This window comes from Electrophorus electricus, chromosome 12 (assembly GCF_013358815.1).
Source record: "Electrophorus electricus isolate fEleEle1 chromosome 12, fEleEle1.pri, whole genome shotgun sequence".
Classification (NCBI taxonomy): domain Eukaryota; kingdom Metazoa; phylum Chordata; class Actinopteri; order Gymnotiformes; family Gymnotidae; genus Electrophorus; species Electrophorus electricus.
In genome coordinates, this window is record NC_049546.1 from 3455910 (window position 1) to 3473532 (window position 17623).

The window sequence follows — 17623 nt, forward strand, 5'->3', positions numbered from 1 at the left end:
ATCTTAGACAATGATAAGTGCAATAAACAATAAGTACTAGAGTTTGTTAGACAACATCAGTGTAAGAAACTGATACAATACAATAAGTACTAGATTCAGTTAGTCAACATAGGAGCAGGGTCAGTGATCATTTAAATATTCCATGAATAGATGGGTCTTCAGTCTGCAAGGGACTCTGCTGTCTGGACAGCAAGCAGAAGTTCATTCCACCATCTAGGAGCCAAGACAGAAAATAGTCTCAATGCTCATCTTCCATGAGACTTGAAGCATGGCATTTCAAGCCGAACCATACTTGAGGTTTGAAGTACTCGAGGTACGGATTGGGCTTTGACCATTGACATGTATGGAGGAGCTGGTCCATTTTTGGCTTTGTAGGCAAGGTTTTAAATCTGATGCATGCAACTAGTGGAAGCCAATGAAGGGAGCGCAGCCGTGGTGTGACGTGTGAACTGTGGAAGATTGAAGACCAATCGTGCTGTTGCATTCTGGACAAGTTGTAGAGGTCTGATGGCTCTTAAAGGAAGACCAGCAAGTAGTGAGTTGCAGTAGTCTAGTTTTAAGATCACAAGAGACTGCACAAGCACCCAGGCAGCTTCCTGAGAGAGAAAGGGCCAAATCCTTCATATGTTACAAAGGAGAAATCTGCAAGACAAGGTTAGATTTGAAACATGAGTTGAGAACGACTGGTTGTCCAAAGTTATGCCGAGGCTACAGGCAGCTTCAGATGGTGATACCAGGCATACAAATGGCAAGATCTATTGCCATTTCATTTTCCAATTATATTGATTACTTGAGTAATAATGGGGAAATTTACACTGTGGCATCAAATCTCAGAACAGTGAATGCTTGGTCATGGAAACACATCTGCTCTGTATGACTGCAAATTAGACAAAGGATACCAAATAGATCAGGATATTAAATATATTTCTTGAATAGAGGGGGTGACTACAATCCTCCCCTCCCCCCAGAGTCACATTTCAGTAATTAAGGGGATCCATTATATCCCATTTACACAAGTTAACAGTTCCCTGGGGTCTTAATGAAATGGGGGTAGTTGGATAGCAGGTACAAAAAAAAGGTAGGTCTCAAGATGTAGGTGGAAATATGCAAGTGACTCCCTGCTTGATGTAGAAAGGGGAGCCAAAACCAAACAGCTTGTTTTAGCTCTTGGCAGGTCCCCACCAAAAAAAGCCACCTGACTGGGTTATCCATCAGTTTGTGGCTTAGTAGACATTGAAGATACATGCACTGAAAGTACATGTGTCACTTAAACATGAATTGAAAGGGGTGCACCTTTCAAAGTGATTGTGAACCGTCATGATTACTACATAACCCTGACAAGACAAGCTGGGTTGACGAGCTCAACTCCAGCTTGTTCAGAGCTGAAGTGGACAAGAAGTCATTACAGCCACCTCAATGGCTCTGCCTGTAGACCCAATGAGGTGACCATGTTAATTAGCAATATGGAAAGGCTTTGTGATCCATGTAGGACAAATTCATGTCTTCAAAACAGCCAAGTGCATATCCATCCAGGAAATTGTACAAAGGATGAACAAAGTGCCTACAAAATTCCACATTTTTATTCTTCATTATTCAAGTCAGCCAGATCTCATGTAAAGACTCCTTTGCATGCTCAATTTTAGGCAACCTAATGGAGCTGGACATCAGACCATGAATTGACCTGGATCCACCAAGCTGAAACCCTCATTCTTCAAGTCAGCAATCAGTGACCTCAGAAGCCCTAGAAGAGAAAGTACAAAAGTAGCCAAGAATACAAGGGTCCAAACATGTCAATCTTCTACTTTTTAGAACCTGGAAAGGAATCAGACCCCCTATAGCCATGACACTTAAGACACAAAACAACCTTATTCACATTAGTACAAGTGTCAAGCTCATCTTTCTCTGATCAGTTTGCCCAACAACCCTGTGACCAGGCCTGTGCCCTGAAAGGACCCACATGCATATAAGCCACCATGCAAGTTACCCAATGAACATGGGGAAGTAGTAAACATTTACTCCAGGTGTCAGCTGTTGAAGTTAAGAGCAGAAAGTAGAGGGGCAGGAAGGGGTGGTGAGGGATAGCAATTGCCATTTTAGTAGCCATGGTCAACATGTGCAGAGATGGAGTCAGAAGAGCCAGTGACAGTTGATTTGTTTTTTGAACAATTAAAAACCCACCAACCAAGCCATTCACCCCAGTTAAACTTGCCCAGCTGGTTCTTGAGCAACAAGCACAGTTCTCACCTTTTACAGAGGAGTTTATAGAACCCGTAGACTCTTTGACCTCTTCACTGTCAGAAGGCACTGTTGGGTATTCAGGGGACTTTATTAACATCAAGATGGGCATTACAGAGATGCTTTTTGCAGACAGCAGTCTCACCATTTGTAGTGCTTCCCAGACCAGAAGAGTCACTGTGGCAGCTGGACATCGTAGATGGAGCAGACTGATTCAAATGAACAGGAAAGACTTCACTTTGCAGAGATAGCTCTGGAATACTAGGCTCAGACGCATTAGCCCCATTTGAGCCTGCTGGAGGGTTGACGCTTCCAGAAGAACCTTGAGAGCTAGGCCTCACTGAGGGACTGGGTTCAGAAGGAGCAGATCCATTTGAATTTGCAGTGGACTTGACATTCTCAGAGCCACTGTCTGATCCCATGTCCTCACCTGAGCCTTCAGAAGGGGTCACATGTTCAGACAGTTCAGTTCCAGATCTGGACTCTGACCCATTAGTCATAACTATACCTGCCAGAGTGGTCCTGCCACCAGAAGGTTCTGTTCCTGAGCTAGACCCTGGGCCTTCTGGAGTGACAGTGCCACCAGAAGGTTCTGGGCCTGCCGTAGTCATCACTTCCCCTGAAGGTTCTCTTCCAGAGCCAGACTCTGATCCATTAGCTGGGCCTGCCGGAGTGATGGTGCCACCAGAAGGTTCTGGGCCCGCTGTCGTCACTTCCCCCGAAGGTTCTGTTCCAGAGCCAGACCCTGCTAGACTGACGGTACCACCAGAAGGTTCTGGGCTTGCCGTCGTCGTCACCACTTCCCCCGAAGGTTCTGTTCCAGAGCCAGACCCTGCTAGACTGACGGTGCCACCAGAAGGTTCTGGGCTTGCCGTCGTCGTCACCACTTCCCCCGAAGGTTCTGTTCCAGAGCCAGACCCTGCTAGACTGACGGTGCCACCAGAAGGTTCTGGGCTTGCCGTCGTCGTCACCACTTCCCCCGAAGGTTCTGTTCCAGAGCCAGACCCTGCTAGACTGACGGTGCCACCAGAAGGTTCTGGGCTTGCCGTCGTCGTCACCACTTCCCCCGAAGGTTCTGTTCCAGAGCCAGACCCTGCTAGACTGACGGCGCCACCAGAAGGTTCTGGGCTTGCTGTCGTCACCACTTCCCCTGAAGGTTCTGTTCCAGAGCCAGACCCTGCTAGACTGACGGCGCCACCAGAAGGTTCTGGGCTTGCTGTCGTCACCACTTCCCCTGAAGGTTCTGTTCCAGAGCCAGACCCTGCTAGACTGACGGCGCCACCAGAAGGTTCTGGGCTTGCTGTCGTCACCACTTCCCCTGAAGGTTCTGTTCCAGAGCCAGACCCTGCTAGACTGACGGCGCCACCAGAAGGTTCTGGGCTTGCTGTCGTCACCACTTCCCCTGAAGGTTCTGTTCCAGAGCCAGACCCTGCTAGACTGACGGCGCCACCAGAAGGTTCTGGGCTTGCTGTCGTCACCACTTCCCCTGAAGGTTCTGTTCCAGAGCCAGACCCTGCTAGACTGACGGCGCCACCAGAAGGTTCTGGGCTTGCTGTCGTCACCACTTCCCCTGAAGGTTCTGTTCCAGAGCCAGACCCTGCTAGACTGACGGCGCCACCAGAAGGTTCTGGGCTTGCTGTCGTCACCACTTCCCCTGAAGGTTCTGTTCCAGAGCCAGACCCTGCTAGACTGACGGCGCCACCAGAAGGTTCTGGGCTTGCTGTCGTCACCACTTCCCCTGAAGGTTCTGTTCCAGAGCCAGACCCTGCTAGACTGACGGCGCCACCAGAAGGTTCTGGGCTTGCTGTCGTCACCACTTCCCCTGAAGGTTCTGTTCCAGAGCCAGAAGGTTCTGGGCTTGCTGTCGTCACCACTTCCCCTGAAGGTTCTGTTCCAGAGCCAGACCCTGCTAGACTGACGGTGCCACCAGAAGGTTCTGGGCTTGCTGTCGTCGTCGTCACCACTTCCCCTGAAGGTTCTGTTCCAGACCTAGACCCTGGGCCTGCAGTGTGGTTCACAGCCCCACAAAGTACTGGCCCAACCTTAATATTCACTTCCCCTGAAGGTTCTGGGCCTGCCGTAGCCGTCACTCCCCCTGAAGGTTCTGGGCCTGCCGTAGCCGTCACTCCCCCTGAAGGTTCTGGGCCTGCCGTAGCCGTCACTCCCCCTGAAGGTTCTGGGCCTGCCGTAGCCGTCACTCCCCCTGAAGGTTCTGGGCCTGCCGTAGCCGTCACTCCCCCTGAAGGTTCTGGGCCTGCCGTAGCCGTCACTCCCCCTGAAGGTTCTGGGCCTGCCGTAGCCGTCACTCCCCTGAAGGTTCTGGGCCTGCCGTAGCCGTCACTCCCCCTGAAGGTTCTGGGCCTGCCGTAGCCGTCACTCCCCCTGAAGGTTCTGGGCCTGCCGTAGCCGTCACTCCCCCTGAAGGTTCTGTTCCAGAGCTTGAACCACTAGTCGTAACTGGAGCTGCTGGAGCAGTCGTCCCACCTGAAGGTTCTGGGCCTGCTGTAGAAACAAGCTGCTCAAGCTTTACCTCCTCCCATGAGCCAGATTCACCTTCAGTTTCCTCATCAACCAAGATGCCTTCAGCTTGCAGGTACACTGCAAAAAAGAAATAGAAGTCTCAATTCAAATACCAGTATGCAAAGCTACATGAAATCTAAAACCTAGAACTTAGCCTTGACATCATGTGCTTAATAGCCTTACAAACTGCAAGCCACCCCGCAAAGTTCCACGACTGGTGTGCTCTTAATCCGTTTGACCTTTCAGTGAAATATCAACAAAAAGAAATGGCGTTCCTGTGCAGTGTATACACTTATTCAAAAGAACAAAAGGGAGTACGGCCCACCTTCGGATTTGCGCCATCTCACGACAGGCTTGCTTAGCTGTGACTCACCAGACTGTGCTCTTATCGGAGAGCTGAGCGCTACGAAATAACGAATTAAAATCGGTTAGAACTAGACATGAGATGCAAACATATGAGTTAAGCTATGACCGCTAACAAACCTTGGTTTATCCAGAGGCATAACAAAACTAAAACGATTCTCTCCAGAGTCCCCATGATGATCATACTCATCCACCCACAGCAAAGACCTTTTAAAAACCAGTCTGTGCCCTCGTAATATCGGTCACCTGGAGCTAATCAGAAATTTGCGGTCTCTGCTGACGAAAGTACCAATCAAAACCGAGACTCCACATGATTTATTAAATCATAGTTTTTCTCGTCATGATAATTTTCTAATTAAATTCCTATAATTTTTATTGTTTATAATTTGTTTAGGAAATTCTTACGTGCATGGAAGCAATCCAAAGAGAGAGTACTAACTAAAATTGTGATTTTTGCAATCCTGTATAAAGACAGATATCAGTTCATATGTTTGGACACCATCAGAAGTAGGTATAAAACATTGTGAATTATTCATAAATTGGTCATAATCTCTTTGAGTAGAATATTCAGGGGTAGAATATTCAGCGTGTTTGACTTAACTGCATCAACTGTTCAGTTCGAGGTACTGTGAAACTATAAAGCACATATATCAATATCAAGGCCAAAGACTCAAAGATTTAAATTCTGACAATCAAGATAATATGGACTGTGCGCTCGAGTTTAGATTTCCAGTGCAACGTTGAAACAAAGGAGGCGCTGCACTCATGTTTTTAGCAGAAAATTAAGTCGCAATACAATTAACGTAAACGTTATTTGCCGAACGGGAAAACGTCAGGGGAAATACAGAGGGGAAAAAGTTTTAGAAGTAAGCAATGAGCACGATCTTTGTGGGCACTGCCCAGTGACACAAACCTTTAACGGCTTTAAGGGTTTCTTAAAATTACTTGGCAGCACACTATCCAACAAGACCACTCCATCCCCAACAAAAACGCCTTCTCAAAAACAGCTTAAATCATTTTACGTTGCAAATCGTGAATCTCGCCGAAAATGTTCATGCATATTTATAATTTAAAAAACATAACATGCGTATATTTCTGTAGGCTATATATCTCCCTCTATATATGTATCTTTCCCACAAGATTTTCTTATAATGGTGCAACCAAAGACCTTCTGGGCCTGGCCCAATTCCAGTTCAGAAAAATGAAGCCCTCCCTTACTTCTCCTATCGCTGTCCCCTGGACAGCCTCGTAAGAGTTTAGCGTTAACCTTTGGAAGAAACAATATCACGCAGGTTAAGAACTTCTGCATTCAGAAACAGCAGCAGAAAGAATGATCAGTTTCTTTTGTTCTTTGATCATCTCCGAGGTGAACTATGGCGTTTATGAACCAAGCAACACAAATGACCTGCTCATACTACATGATCAATGTTAAAGCAATTAGTAAAAATAATTTACATTAATTGCTAAATACGTTTTTAAAATCAAATCATGTTACATAAACTTCCTGCCTTTGTTTTTCATTCATATGAATTTTATGTTAGTTTGCATCCACAAAGACCACTTTCATGATAATTGAAATTATTTTATCGAGTATATCCTTTTTTTAGTCAAATAGCCTTTATCAAATTTTGAATTTATGAAAAACAAATGATGAATTATGACACAAATTTGCAGTTTATATGCAAGCATACCTTGCATTGTTAATATATGGCAAACTTGACATTTATTGTAGAAGAATTCAAATGTGATGACAAATCTTTCACCTCTGTCAGAATTGGTGCTATATTTCCAAAACTACATGTGAAATGGACTTTTCCCTCTACATGCTATGCCAGTCACTTGGCATTGCTTGCTGCCCCTGTTATATTCACCTCTCCTACAGACCTCTGTTCTCTACTTACCACTCATCTGACTCTGCTATTCCTGTTTTCTGGACAAATGGATGACACCAACGAACCGCCCTCCACCCCAGCTCCCGGAGAATTAACTTTGACGTTGTTCACCCTCTGCCTCGCACCGTCTCCCAGCCCCCTTGGGAAAACTCTGCGACTAGTAAACTTAACTTTGCATTGCTAAACTGTCGCTCCCTCACGGATAAAGCCTCCATATGCTGCAATCTCATTGTGCAAAACAAATTTGATGTTAGTAACCTGAGGGCTACTTATATCTCAGTTTACTAACACCCAGTGGCCATAATTATTTGGTTGAGACCAGAACACAGGGAAAAGGTGGTGGTCTGGCTGCTATCTATAATATCACTCTTAATGTCTCTGTCCGTACCTTTCATGAGGTCTCCTCATTTGAATATTTGGTGTTGAAGCTAACTGGTTCCTTACCAGTACTGTTTTTGTTAATCTACTGCCCACCCGGAACATCATCAGACTCTCTGTCAAAATTCAGTGAACTTCTCACTGTGGCCAGTGCAATGTGTTCAGCAACGGTTGTGCTAGGGGACTTTAATGTTCATGTTGACACTGCTTGTTCATTTTCAGTTGAATTCCTATCTGTGCTTGACTATTTTTCTCTGACTCAACATATTGATTTTCCAACCCACTCTCATGATCACACCTTAGATTTAATCTGCTCTTCTTGTTGTTATCTCTAATCATAAACTTATTGAAGCCACTGCTATCATCTCAGTCACTCAACCATGCACTAAACCCCTCATCTCTTTCCGTAATATCAAAACGATTGACCCTCTCACTCTCTCTGCTCACCTCCACTCCTCTCCCCTGATGTCCATTTCAAAACTGTCCTCTCCTGATGATATTCTCTCTACATATAACGTTTCCATCTCTGAGCTACTTGAACAGGCAGCACCTCTCAAATCCAGGCAGGTTCTCTCTGGTCGTTCTTCTCCATGGTTTACCCCTGAGTTACATACCCTGAAAACCAAAGGTCAGTGCCTTGAGCGCCTCTATAAGAGAACTGGTCTCGCTGTTCATAAAGTTGCCTATTCTGACCATATGCTTAATTATAGGTCAGCTCTAAATAGTGCCCGCTCACACTTTATTTCCTCTGCTATCAATGGTCCCGGACATAAGACCAAAACTCTCTTTTCCACTATTAATAAATTCCTTCAGCCTCTATCTTTCTCTCCATCTGGTATTGTTGAACAACGTGAAGGTTTTCTTAGATTCTTTAATGAAGAAATAATCAAAATTAACCATTTTTTTCCCCTCTGCTCTCCCTACATCTGATTATGGGGACTCCCTTCTCAATCCTGCTGCTGAACAATTTTCTGCCTTCTCTCTCACCCAACCTTCCCTAATCTCTGAGATTATAACAAAATCTAATTCCTCTACCTGCCAATTTGATCTTGCCCCCACTACTCTTCTTAAGAAGTGTTGTTCTGCTATTTCTGCTCCCATCTATCATCTTATTAATGCAGGTTATGTTCCTGCAGGTTATGTTTCATTCTTAAAAAACCTGGAATAAATGTTGCACTTCTTGATAATTACTGGCCCATTTCCAATCTCCCCTTTCTCACCAATGTGTTAGACTGCAGTTGAGAAACTACAACTTTTTCCATCTTAAATATACAGGCTCTATTTGAGACAGTTCTCTTACATGTTCTAAATGACTTTCTTCTCTCTGCTGATTCTGATGACTTGAGTATTCTCCTCCTTCTAGATTTAAGTGCCGCATTTGACACAATTAACCATAACATACTCATGGCCCCCCTCTCAACCATTGGCATTACTAACATGGTTCTTGAATGGTTCTTGTCCTATATTTCTAACAGAACACATTATATTGTTTTAGGTAAACAAAAAAAAATTGCACACTGCTATCATCACTCAAGGTATTCCCCAGGGATCTGTCCTTGGCCTTCTCCTGTTCATTATCTATATACTACCCCTTGGTCAGATTATCTGCAGGCATGGACTTTATTTCCACCGTTATGTGGATGACACTCAGATCTACAGTGGTGTGAAAAAGTGTTTGCCCCTTCCTGATATCTTATTTTTTTGGATGTCATACTTAAATGTTTCAGATCACCAAACAAATTTAAATATTAGACAAAGATAACACAAAATGCAGTTTTTAAATGGTTTTTATTATTAAGGGAAAACAAAACATCTAAACCCAATTTCTAGGCACTCCAGGCCTGATTCCTGCCACACCTGTTCTCAATCAAGAAATCACTTAAATAGGAGCTGCCTGACAAAGTGAAGTAGACAAAAAAAGATCTTCAAAAGCTAGACAGCATGCTGTGAGCCAATGAAATTCAGGAACAAATGAGATACAAAATAATTGAGCTCTATCAGTCTGGGAAAGGTTATAAAGCCATTTCTAAAGCTTTTGGACTCCAGTGAACCACAGTGAGAGCCATTATCCACAAATGGTGAAAACATGGAACAGTGGTGAACCTTCCCAGGAGTGGCTGGCTGACCAAAATTACCCGAAGAGCGCAGTAATGACTCATCCAAGAGGTCACAAAAGACCCCATCCAAAGAACTGCAGGCCTAACTTACCTCAGTTAAGGTCAGTGTTCATGACTCCACCATAAGAAAGAGACAAAAATGGTCTGCATGGCAGAGTTCCAAAATGAAAACCACTGCTGAGCAAAAAGAACATAAAGGCTCATCTCAGTCTTGCCAGAAAACATCTTGATGATCTGCAAAACCTTTGGGAAAATACTCTGTGGACTGATGAGACAAAAGTTGAACTTTTTGGAAGGTGCATGTCCCATTATATCTGGAATAAATGTAACGCAGCATTTCAGAAAAGGAACATCATACCAACAGTGAAATATGGTGGTGGTAGTGTGATGGTCTGGGGTGTCACGGAATGCTTCCCTTTCACCGTCCTGTGGTACGGCCCACCGTGTGCAGAAGGAGTTGATTGTTTGCCTCGTACATAACCACACCCTTGATGTTTAGCACACACCTGCCTTGTTTCATCTTCTGATGTTTGTGTTTAAACTGCTGTAGGTGTGTGCTTAGCTGTTGGTCATTGCCTCTGTTCAGTTACCTTGTTTTGTGCCATTGTTTACTGCTTGTGAGTGCCACTGTTTATATGTTCATACTTTTTTGTCAAAGTTGAGGGAGTCTTTGCATCCTGCTCTGTGGCACTCAGGCTATCACACAGGACACCGACTCCCTCGTTGAAGGATGGACTTCCTAGTGGGAGGTGCGTAGGCCCCCCCCCCCCCCCCCTGCTGCTGCCTGGATCCCAGGATTTGGGGAGAGGACCGCAACCAGCGTCTGTCCACTCTGGAGGTGGAGGATAACACCCTCAGGATGTTCTGCCTGAGGTCCACGGAAGAGGAGGAATTTCCAGCGAGACTGGAGGGGTCCACCCAAAACCTCAGAAGCAGACTGCCTTTGGGGCATTCCTAGAGTGGCTGGTGAAAGGAGGACCATTGCAGGAGTTAGCACGTCTGGAACTGGGGCCGTTTTCCAGGTCCTGAAGAAGCAAGACTTGCTGTGGTAAATGAACCATGAATTCTGCTATCTACCAAAAAAATACTGAAGGAGAATATCCGGCCATCTGTTTGTGACCTCAAGCTAAAGCGCACTTGGGTTCTGAAGTAGGACAATGATCCAAAACACCAGCAAGTCCACCTCTGAATGGCTTAATTTTATTTTTCTTAAGACTTGAGTGGCCTAGTCAGTCCTGACCTGAATCTGACCGAGATGCTGTGGCATGACCTTAAAAAGGTGGTTCATGCTTGAAAACCCTCCAATGTGGCTGACTTACAATTCTGCAAAGATGAGTGGGCCAAAATTCCTCCACAGCACTGTAAAAGACTCATTGCCAGTTATTGCAAACACTTGCAGTGTGACAAACATGCAAAAAAAGATATCAGGAAAGAGGCAAACACTTTTTTCACACCACTGTATATTAACACCAATATACACTACCCTACCACCTCCTGTTTTACTCTTATACCAAGATCTCAAGCAGTGGCTGAGCATAAAACTTAAAACTCAATTCTGATAAAATGGAAATCGGCCCAAAGTCCAAAATATCAAAATTCTCCAATCTTAAATTAAATCTGGAAAGTATCTTGATCAGTTTCTCATCCACGGTTAGGAACCTTGGCGTACTTTGACTCCCCTCTGTTTTGAACTCCATGTCAGGTCCCTGGTCAAAAATGCCCCTTTTCACCTCCATAATATTGCTAGGCTTAGGCCCATGCTCTCCACAAACGATGCTGAGACCCTGGTTCACGCCTTCATCACCTCCCGTCTTGATTACTGTAACTGTCTCCTCACGGGCTTTCCTAACGCAACCATTTGCTTACTTCAATATGTCCAACTTGGCAGCAAGAATCCTCCTTCATATAAGGAAATCAGCCCACATCACTGCTAGTCTACATCAGCTACACTGGCTCCCCATCCCTGAACGTATTCAGTTCAAAATCCTCCTCCTTCCATACAAAGCTCTGCATGGTCTGTCGCCTCCCTATCTAGCTCAACTCTTACTACCCCATCCATACACTTTGGTCCTTTAATGCAGGTCTCCTCTCCATCCCCAAGTTTAGACTGGTGTCTGTAGGAGGCAGATCTGTTAGTGTCATGGCCCCAAAGATATGGAACACTTTACCTCAATTTCTCTGTCTGCTCCACACTCTCCTGCTTCAAATCTCAACTTAAAACAAACCTCTTTCCGCAACACTTCATGACCTCTTTTCTTATCCATATTTATTAATTTTTGTGTTCTCTATTTGTCAATTTTATGTATGTATTTATTTTACTGTCATTATAAAGTGACCTTGTGTCTGTGAAAGGTGCTATATAAATTGAAATAATAATAATTATATGTTTGACAATATTACTGACTTTTTAAGGTGACATCCAAAGCAGATTTGTGTGAGTCTATGCCATATTTCCATCTGAAATCGAGCTGTCTTGCCCTTCATGAAGATCACATCCAACTCATCCTGAATGACACATTCCTGTCTATGTCAAAGTCAAGTTGATAAAGAATAAATTTGGTGATTTGTGTTTTGAATGTAGGCCATCCTCTAGCTAATGCAATTGTTTTCTCTGCAGATGTTACCCACTAGATTGACAAACCTCATACACCACCATTGCTGCAACTTTTATGATTTAATTATAATTTTTAATTATAATTCTCCTTTTCTTCTATATTTGGGTCATGCTGCAAGGCTCCAAGGCAGCTAACTTGACCCAATACAACCCTGACTGAAAACTTGATACTGTAACAAACACAAGCTAGCTAAAAACACAGGGCTCAAAATCCCATTATTGTAGCCTTTGCACATAAATTGGATTCATATATGTGGATTATATGGGTTTAACTGAGTTACAAAATTATAGAAATGATTGAGAGTTGGATATAGACGATAAAAGATGAGCAAGCTCGTGGCATATGTCTGATCTAAAACTAGCTGTTTTAGCTGGGGGCTGTTTGTACTAAGGCTTAAAAACACAAACACCCAGATTCCCAGAGGAAAATGACAAAAACTGGGACCAATATAACATTTTAACCCTATAAGGTCACACTTACTGAGGCAGACATTGTCTAAAGCCAAAATAGACACACAGGCTCTAAAGGATTAAGACATTAACATCAGCTGCACTTTTGAAACAAATAATACTTAGCTAGCTACTTTCCAGAAATGTCTCTTTTCAGTTGTTTAGCATATGTTAAAGAGCTTTTTAGCAGTGCCTGGCGGACTGTGACACATGCCAGTGGGTTTTTGAAGAAGTAATAAAGGAATACACCATAATGAAAATTATGAAATCCATTTACAGAAAAAATATAGTGAGAAAACAGATTAAAAGTGTTTAATTAGGTTGGTGGAGAATTTGCCAGCTATTGCTAGTATCAAAAGTATAGAGTTAAATTCTAAGAAGCATATATTGTTCCAAAGAAGATTGAATTATTTAAGCAAAGTCTTAAACAAAGACTGAATAAAAGCTTTGGTCGAAAGCCTCATCTACTATTTTGCTGGTGTATGGCTGGGGTTCAGTGATAAAACACTGAGTCAACTGGAGGTCTGCCTCAGTCAGGATAGGGCAAGACTTTTGTGGGCTGATACTTTTCATGAGGTGCTGTGAAATTGCACCATTTCAAAGCTGATATTGTACTACTTCAAAAAGAGTTGACAAATACGCAGCAACCAGTTTTGGAGTTATCAAGCCAGTAGTAAAAATTTGAAAATTAAAAAGATTTTTATTATGAATGCAAAGAGCAAGATAAGTGGTAGTCTCTGTTTTGTGGTGTTCTGTTTGTTAAATGCTACCTTCTGGTTTTATGGTCTTCCGTCTGTAAAACATACTCTTACCACAAACTGTAGATATGGTACTATACAATGGATCTGTACATTCTGTAGATTGTGTACATATATACTCAACCATATACATTGTACATTGTGTATATAATCATAATATACATATATTGTACATACATTGTTAATATATTTTTGTACATACATAGAATATATATTTATCTGTATATATATTTTTTTTCTCTATGCACCCCTGGTTCTCTTCCTCAGTTTGGACAGAGCACTCTCCACCATTTCACTGCGTGTTGTACTGTGTATGACTATGTATGTGACAAATAAACCAAACTTGAAACTTGAAACTTGAAATGCCACATGGTATGTTACAAACTGGAGAATATACTCCTGAATCTATGAACAAAACCTTTAGGTAAGATTTTTATTATCTCTGTATTTAAAAATACAAACACAGCATGGTAATGAAAGACTTTGATTGGCTCGTTGGATTATCATCTGGTTGGTTAATGTAGGCTCTGAGTTCACTTACTTTTGTTTTAGATTTTGTGAAATTCAAGGCTTGTTGTCTAAACTTAGTCGCTAGTTGCTTGGTAGCGGTGATTACTCACTACAGGTGTAGTTTCGCCCTGACCTTAGGTGTGAATTGAGGGGCGAGCTCAGCACTTATTGAACTCACTTAAATTAGGACGACTCCGCTACAGACACATGTGTCTGTAGAGCGGTAATCAACATCTGGAGGAGGTTTGGTGGTGTTCTCAATCAGTTCATCTACATCTCACCTACAGGACTTCACAAACTCAGCTAAGTATCTTCTCATATTATCTCAATCCTTTATCTAATACATCCACAAATCAAGCATCTGAAATGTGTTCACAATTCCTGTCTACATATCGCACAGATCTCCTCAACACAACCATAGATGTCGCAATGTCAGCAACCTCACTGACTCACAATGCTTCACACCATCACATATCGTAGTCGCAGGAAGGCTCTGGAACTGCCAATCTGCTCTCCAGAAGGCTGACTTCATCTCAGCATTAGCATCCCTCCACTTCCTACATTTCCTGGCTCTGACAGAAACATGGATCACCCCTGAGAACTCGGCGACTCCGGGTGCCCTGTCCTCTGCCTTTTCATTTATACATTCTCCGAGGCATCTTGGCATGGGTGGTGGCACAGGTTTACTAATGTCCCGAGAGTGGCGTTTCACTCCACTTTCCTTCTCTACACTTTCCATCTCCTCTTTTGAATTTCATGCCATCACAGTGTCTTTCCCCACCAAACTTCTTATCATTGTCATCTACCGCCCTCCAGGTTCCCTAGGTCACTTCATTGATGAGCTCCACATCCTTCTGAGTAATTTTCCCATTGAAGGAAGTCCACTCATTCTCCTTGGTGACTTCAACCTTCCATCAGACAAGCTGCATTCCTCCTGCATCCTTCTACTGTTGACAGCATTTGACCTCACCCTCAACCACTCTCCTCCGACTCACAAAACAGGCAATGTTCTGGACCTGATCTTCACCCCTACCACCACAACATCAGACATTGTAGTCACCCCCCTCCACCTCTTGGACCATCACTTTCTATCCTTCTCTCTCTCCCTTCCTTCTCTTTCCATCCAGTCCTCTCCAACATGTTCCTCCTTCCTCTGTCACAGTCTGCATTCCATAACTCCCTCTTTCCTTACTTCTACTATTTTGTTGACCCTTCCTCACCCTGACTCTCTGTCTTCTCTCTCTTTGGATGCAGTTACTAATTCTTTCATTTATACACTCTCCTCATCAATGAATCTTCTGTGCCCTCTCTCCTCTAGACCCGCTAAGTCCTCCCCACCTGCCCCCTGGTTAACAGAAACACTTTGCTGCCACAGGAGAGAACTAAGGACTGCAGAGAGGAGGTGGAGGAAATCTCACCTAGAATCAGTCCTCAGCTCATACAAGTCTCTCCTTTCCAAGTTCTCACTGGAAGTAACATCTGCAAAGTCATCCTACTACAGAGAGAAATTCAAATCATCATCATCTGATCCACGCAAACTCTTCACTATTTTTTCTTCTCTCCTTAATCCTCCCTCCCCTCATCTCTTACTCTGGAAGATTTTATCACCTTCTTTGAGAAGGTTGCAACAATCCACCAGTCCTTTTTCTCTGTTTCCACTCCTCCAACTAATGTGCATTCCCCAACATCCAACTCTCTGACTTCTTTTTCTCCTCTCTCCACAGATGAAATTCTTCAACTCCTGACTTCCAGCAATCTGACTACATGTCCGCTGGATCCGATTCCTTCTGCTCTGTTCCAAACAATTGCAAGAGATCTGCTTCCTTTCATCTCTGTCATCATCAACAACTCCTTATCTTCAGGATACGTGCCTACTACATTCAAAACCACCAGGTTGGTACCAATCCTCAAGAAGGCCACACTTGACAGCTCCAGCATTACCAACTTCAGACCAGTATCACTTCTCTCTTTCCTCTCAAAAGCCCTTGAACGAGTAGTTTATAATCAACTGTCTCTTTTTCTCACCCAGAACCAGCTGCACGATCCCAATCAGTCTGGCTACAAACTGACACATTCTACAGAAACGGCCCTCATAGCGGTGACAGAGAAACTTCATGCCACTAAAGCTGCCAAGCAGTCATCTGTTTTGATTCTTCTAGACCTTTCAGCAGCCTTTGACACAGTGAACCACAACATTCTTCTCTCTGTTCTTTCCAGGCTTGGTGTGACTGGCTCTGCTTGGAGATGGTTTCAGTCCTATCTAGATGGACGGTCCTATCAGGTGACATGGAGAGGATCCACGTCAAAACTGTGCAGACTCTCCACTGGTGTTCTACAAGGCTAAGTATTGGGCCCCCTTCTCTTCTCTTTGTATACTCGTTCTCTTGGTGATGTAATATCTTCTCATGGTTTCTCCTACCACTGCTATGCCGATGACACTCAGGTCTCCAGACGTATCTCGGCATGCTTGACTGACATCGCGTCATGGATGACAGCCCACCACTTGAAGCTCAACCCCAGTAAAACTGAGCTTCTGTTCATCCCAGGTACTCCCAACCCTTACCACGACCTTACTGTTTCCTTTAAGAACTCCCTGGTATCACCATCCGAAGCTGCCCGTAGCCTGGGCATAACTTTGGACAACCAGTTGTCGCTCTCAACTCATGTTTCTAATCTAACTGAGTCTTGCAGATTCCTCCTTTGTAACATATGAAGGATTTGACCCTTTCTTTTGCAGGAAGCTACCCAGGTGCTTGTGCAGTCTCTTGTGATCTCAAAGCTAGACTACTGCAACTCACTACTTGCTGGTCTTCCTCTAAGAGCCATCAAACCTCTACAACTTGTCCAGAATGCAGCAGCACGACTGGTCTTCAATCTTCCGCAGCACGACTGGTCTTCAATCTTCCGAAGTTCACACGTTACTCCACTGCTACGCTCCCTTCATTGGCTCCCTGTAGCTGCACGCATCAGATTTAAAACCTTGATGCTTGCCTACAAAGCCAAAAATGGACAAGCCCCTTCATACATGAGGTCAATGGTCAAAGCCCGATCTGTACCTCAAGTACTTCGAACCTCAATTATGGCTCAGCTTGAAATACCTTGCTTCAGGTCTCATGGACGACAAGCATCAAGACTATTTTCTGTCCTGGCTCCAAGATGGTGGAATGAACTCTCGCCTGCTGTCCGGACAGCAGAGTCCCTTGCAGTCTTCAAACGCAGACTGAAGACCTATCTATTTGCAGAATATTTAAAGGACAACTGACACTGCTCCCATATTGACTGACTAATGTAGTACTTATTGTAGGGCATTATTTATGCTTTTTAACAAACTCTAGCACTTATTGTTTATAGCACTTATCATTGTTTAAGATAGACCTCATGTATTTTGCACTTCTAGGTATCAGCATTCATCCCTGTATTCTACAGTATTCTAGTTCACTGGTATATTGGACTCTGACCTACTGTACTGTACTAGGATGTATTCTATGAGTAAATGACAAAGCACTTTTGTAAGTCGCTCTGGATAAGAGCGTCTGCTAAATGCTGTAAATGTAAATGTAAAGACACCATATGCTCCATACAGAGATTGCAAAAGGACAAAGTTGTTTTCTTTTTCCTTTTTGTCTTTTCCTCCTTTTGTCTGTCAACACAAACATGCCCCCACAGTGCACTAAGCAGTCAAATAGGAGTGGTTATCCAGGCACATGACTTAGGAAAATTAAAAAAAAAACTCTCCAGCTCACAAGCGATCATGGTCTGAGTGGTGATTATAAAGACGCTTAGTGA

General features: G+C 43.7%; 1 protein-coding gene across 1 annotated transcript; it reads right to left on the reverse strand.

Moving 5' to 3' along the window:
* Window positions 1-1562: 1562 nt before the first annotated feature.
* LOC118242298 (hyphally-regulated protein-like) lies at window positions 1563-2978 on the reverse strand. The gene is made up of 3 exons (XM_035532386.1): window positions 2381-2978; window positions 2245-2304; window positions 1563-1741 (listed from the first exon to the last, which is right to left on the reverse strand). Exons 1-3 carry the CDS (start codon window positions 2844-2846, stop codon window positions 1665-1667), a joined length of 603 nt encoding a protein of 200 aa, XP_035388279.1. The 5' UTR covers window positions 2847-2978; the 3' UTR covers window positions 1563-1664.
* Between the last annotated feature and the right edge of the window lie 14645 nt (window positions 2979-17623).

Coding starts and splice junctions, on each gene's coding strand:
- LOC118242298 (XM_035532386.1), bottom strand. CDS start 2,846: ATGACTACGGCAGGCCCAGAACCTTCTGGTGGCACTGTCACTCCAGAA. Junction 2,305..2,380: donor TCTGGGAAGCACTACAAATG/GTGAGACTGCTG, acceptor AATACCCAACAG/TGCCTTCTGACAGTGAAGAG. Junction 1,742..2,244: donor TATAAACTCCTCTGTAAAAG/GTGAGAACTGTG, acceptor TTTCTCTTCTAG/GGCTTCTGAGGTCACTGATT.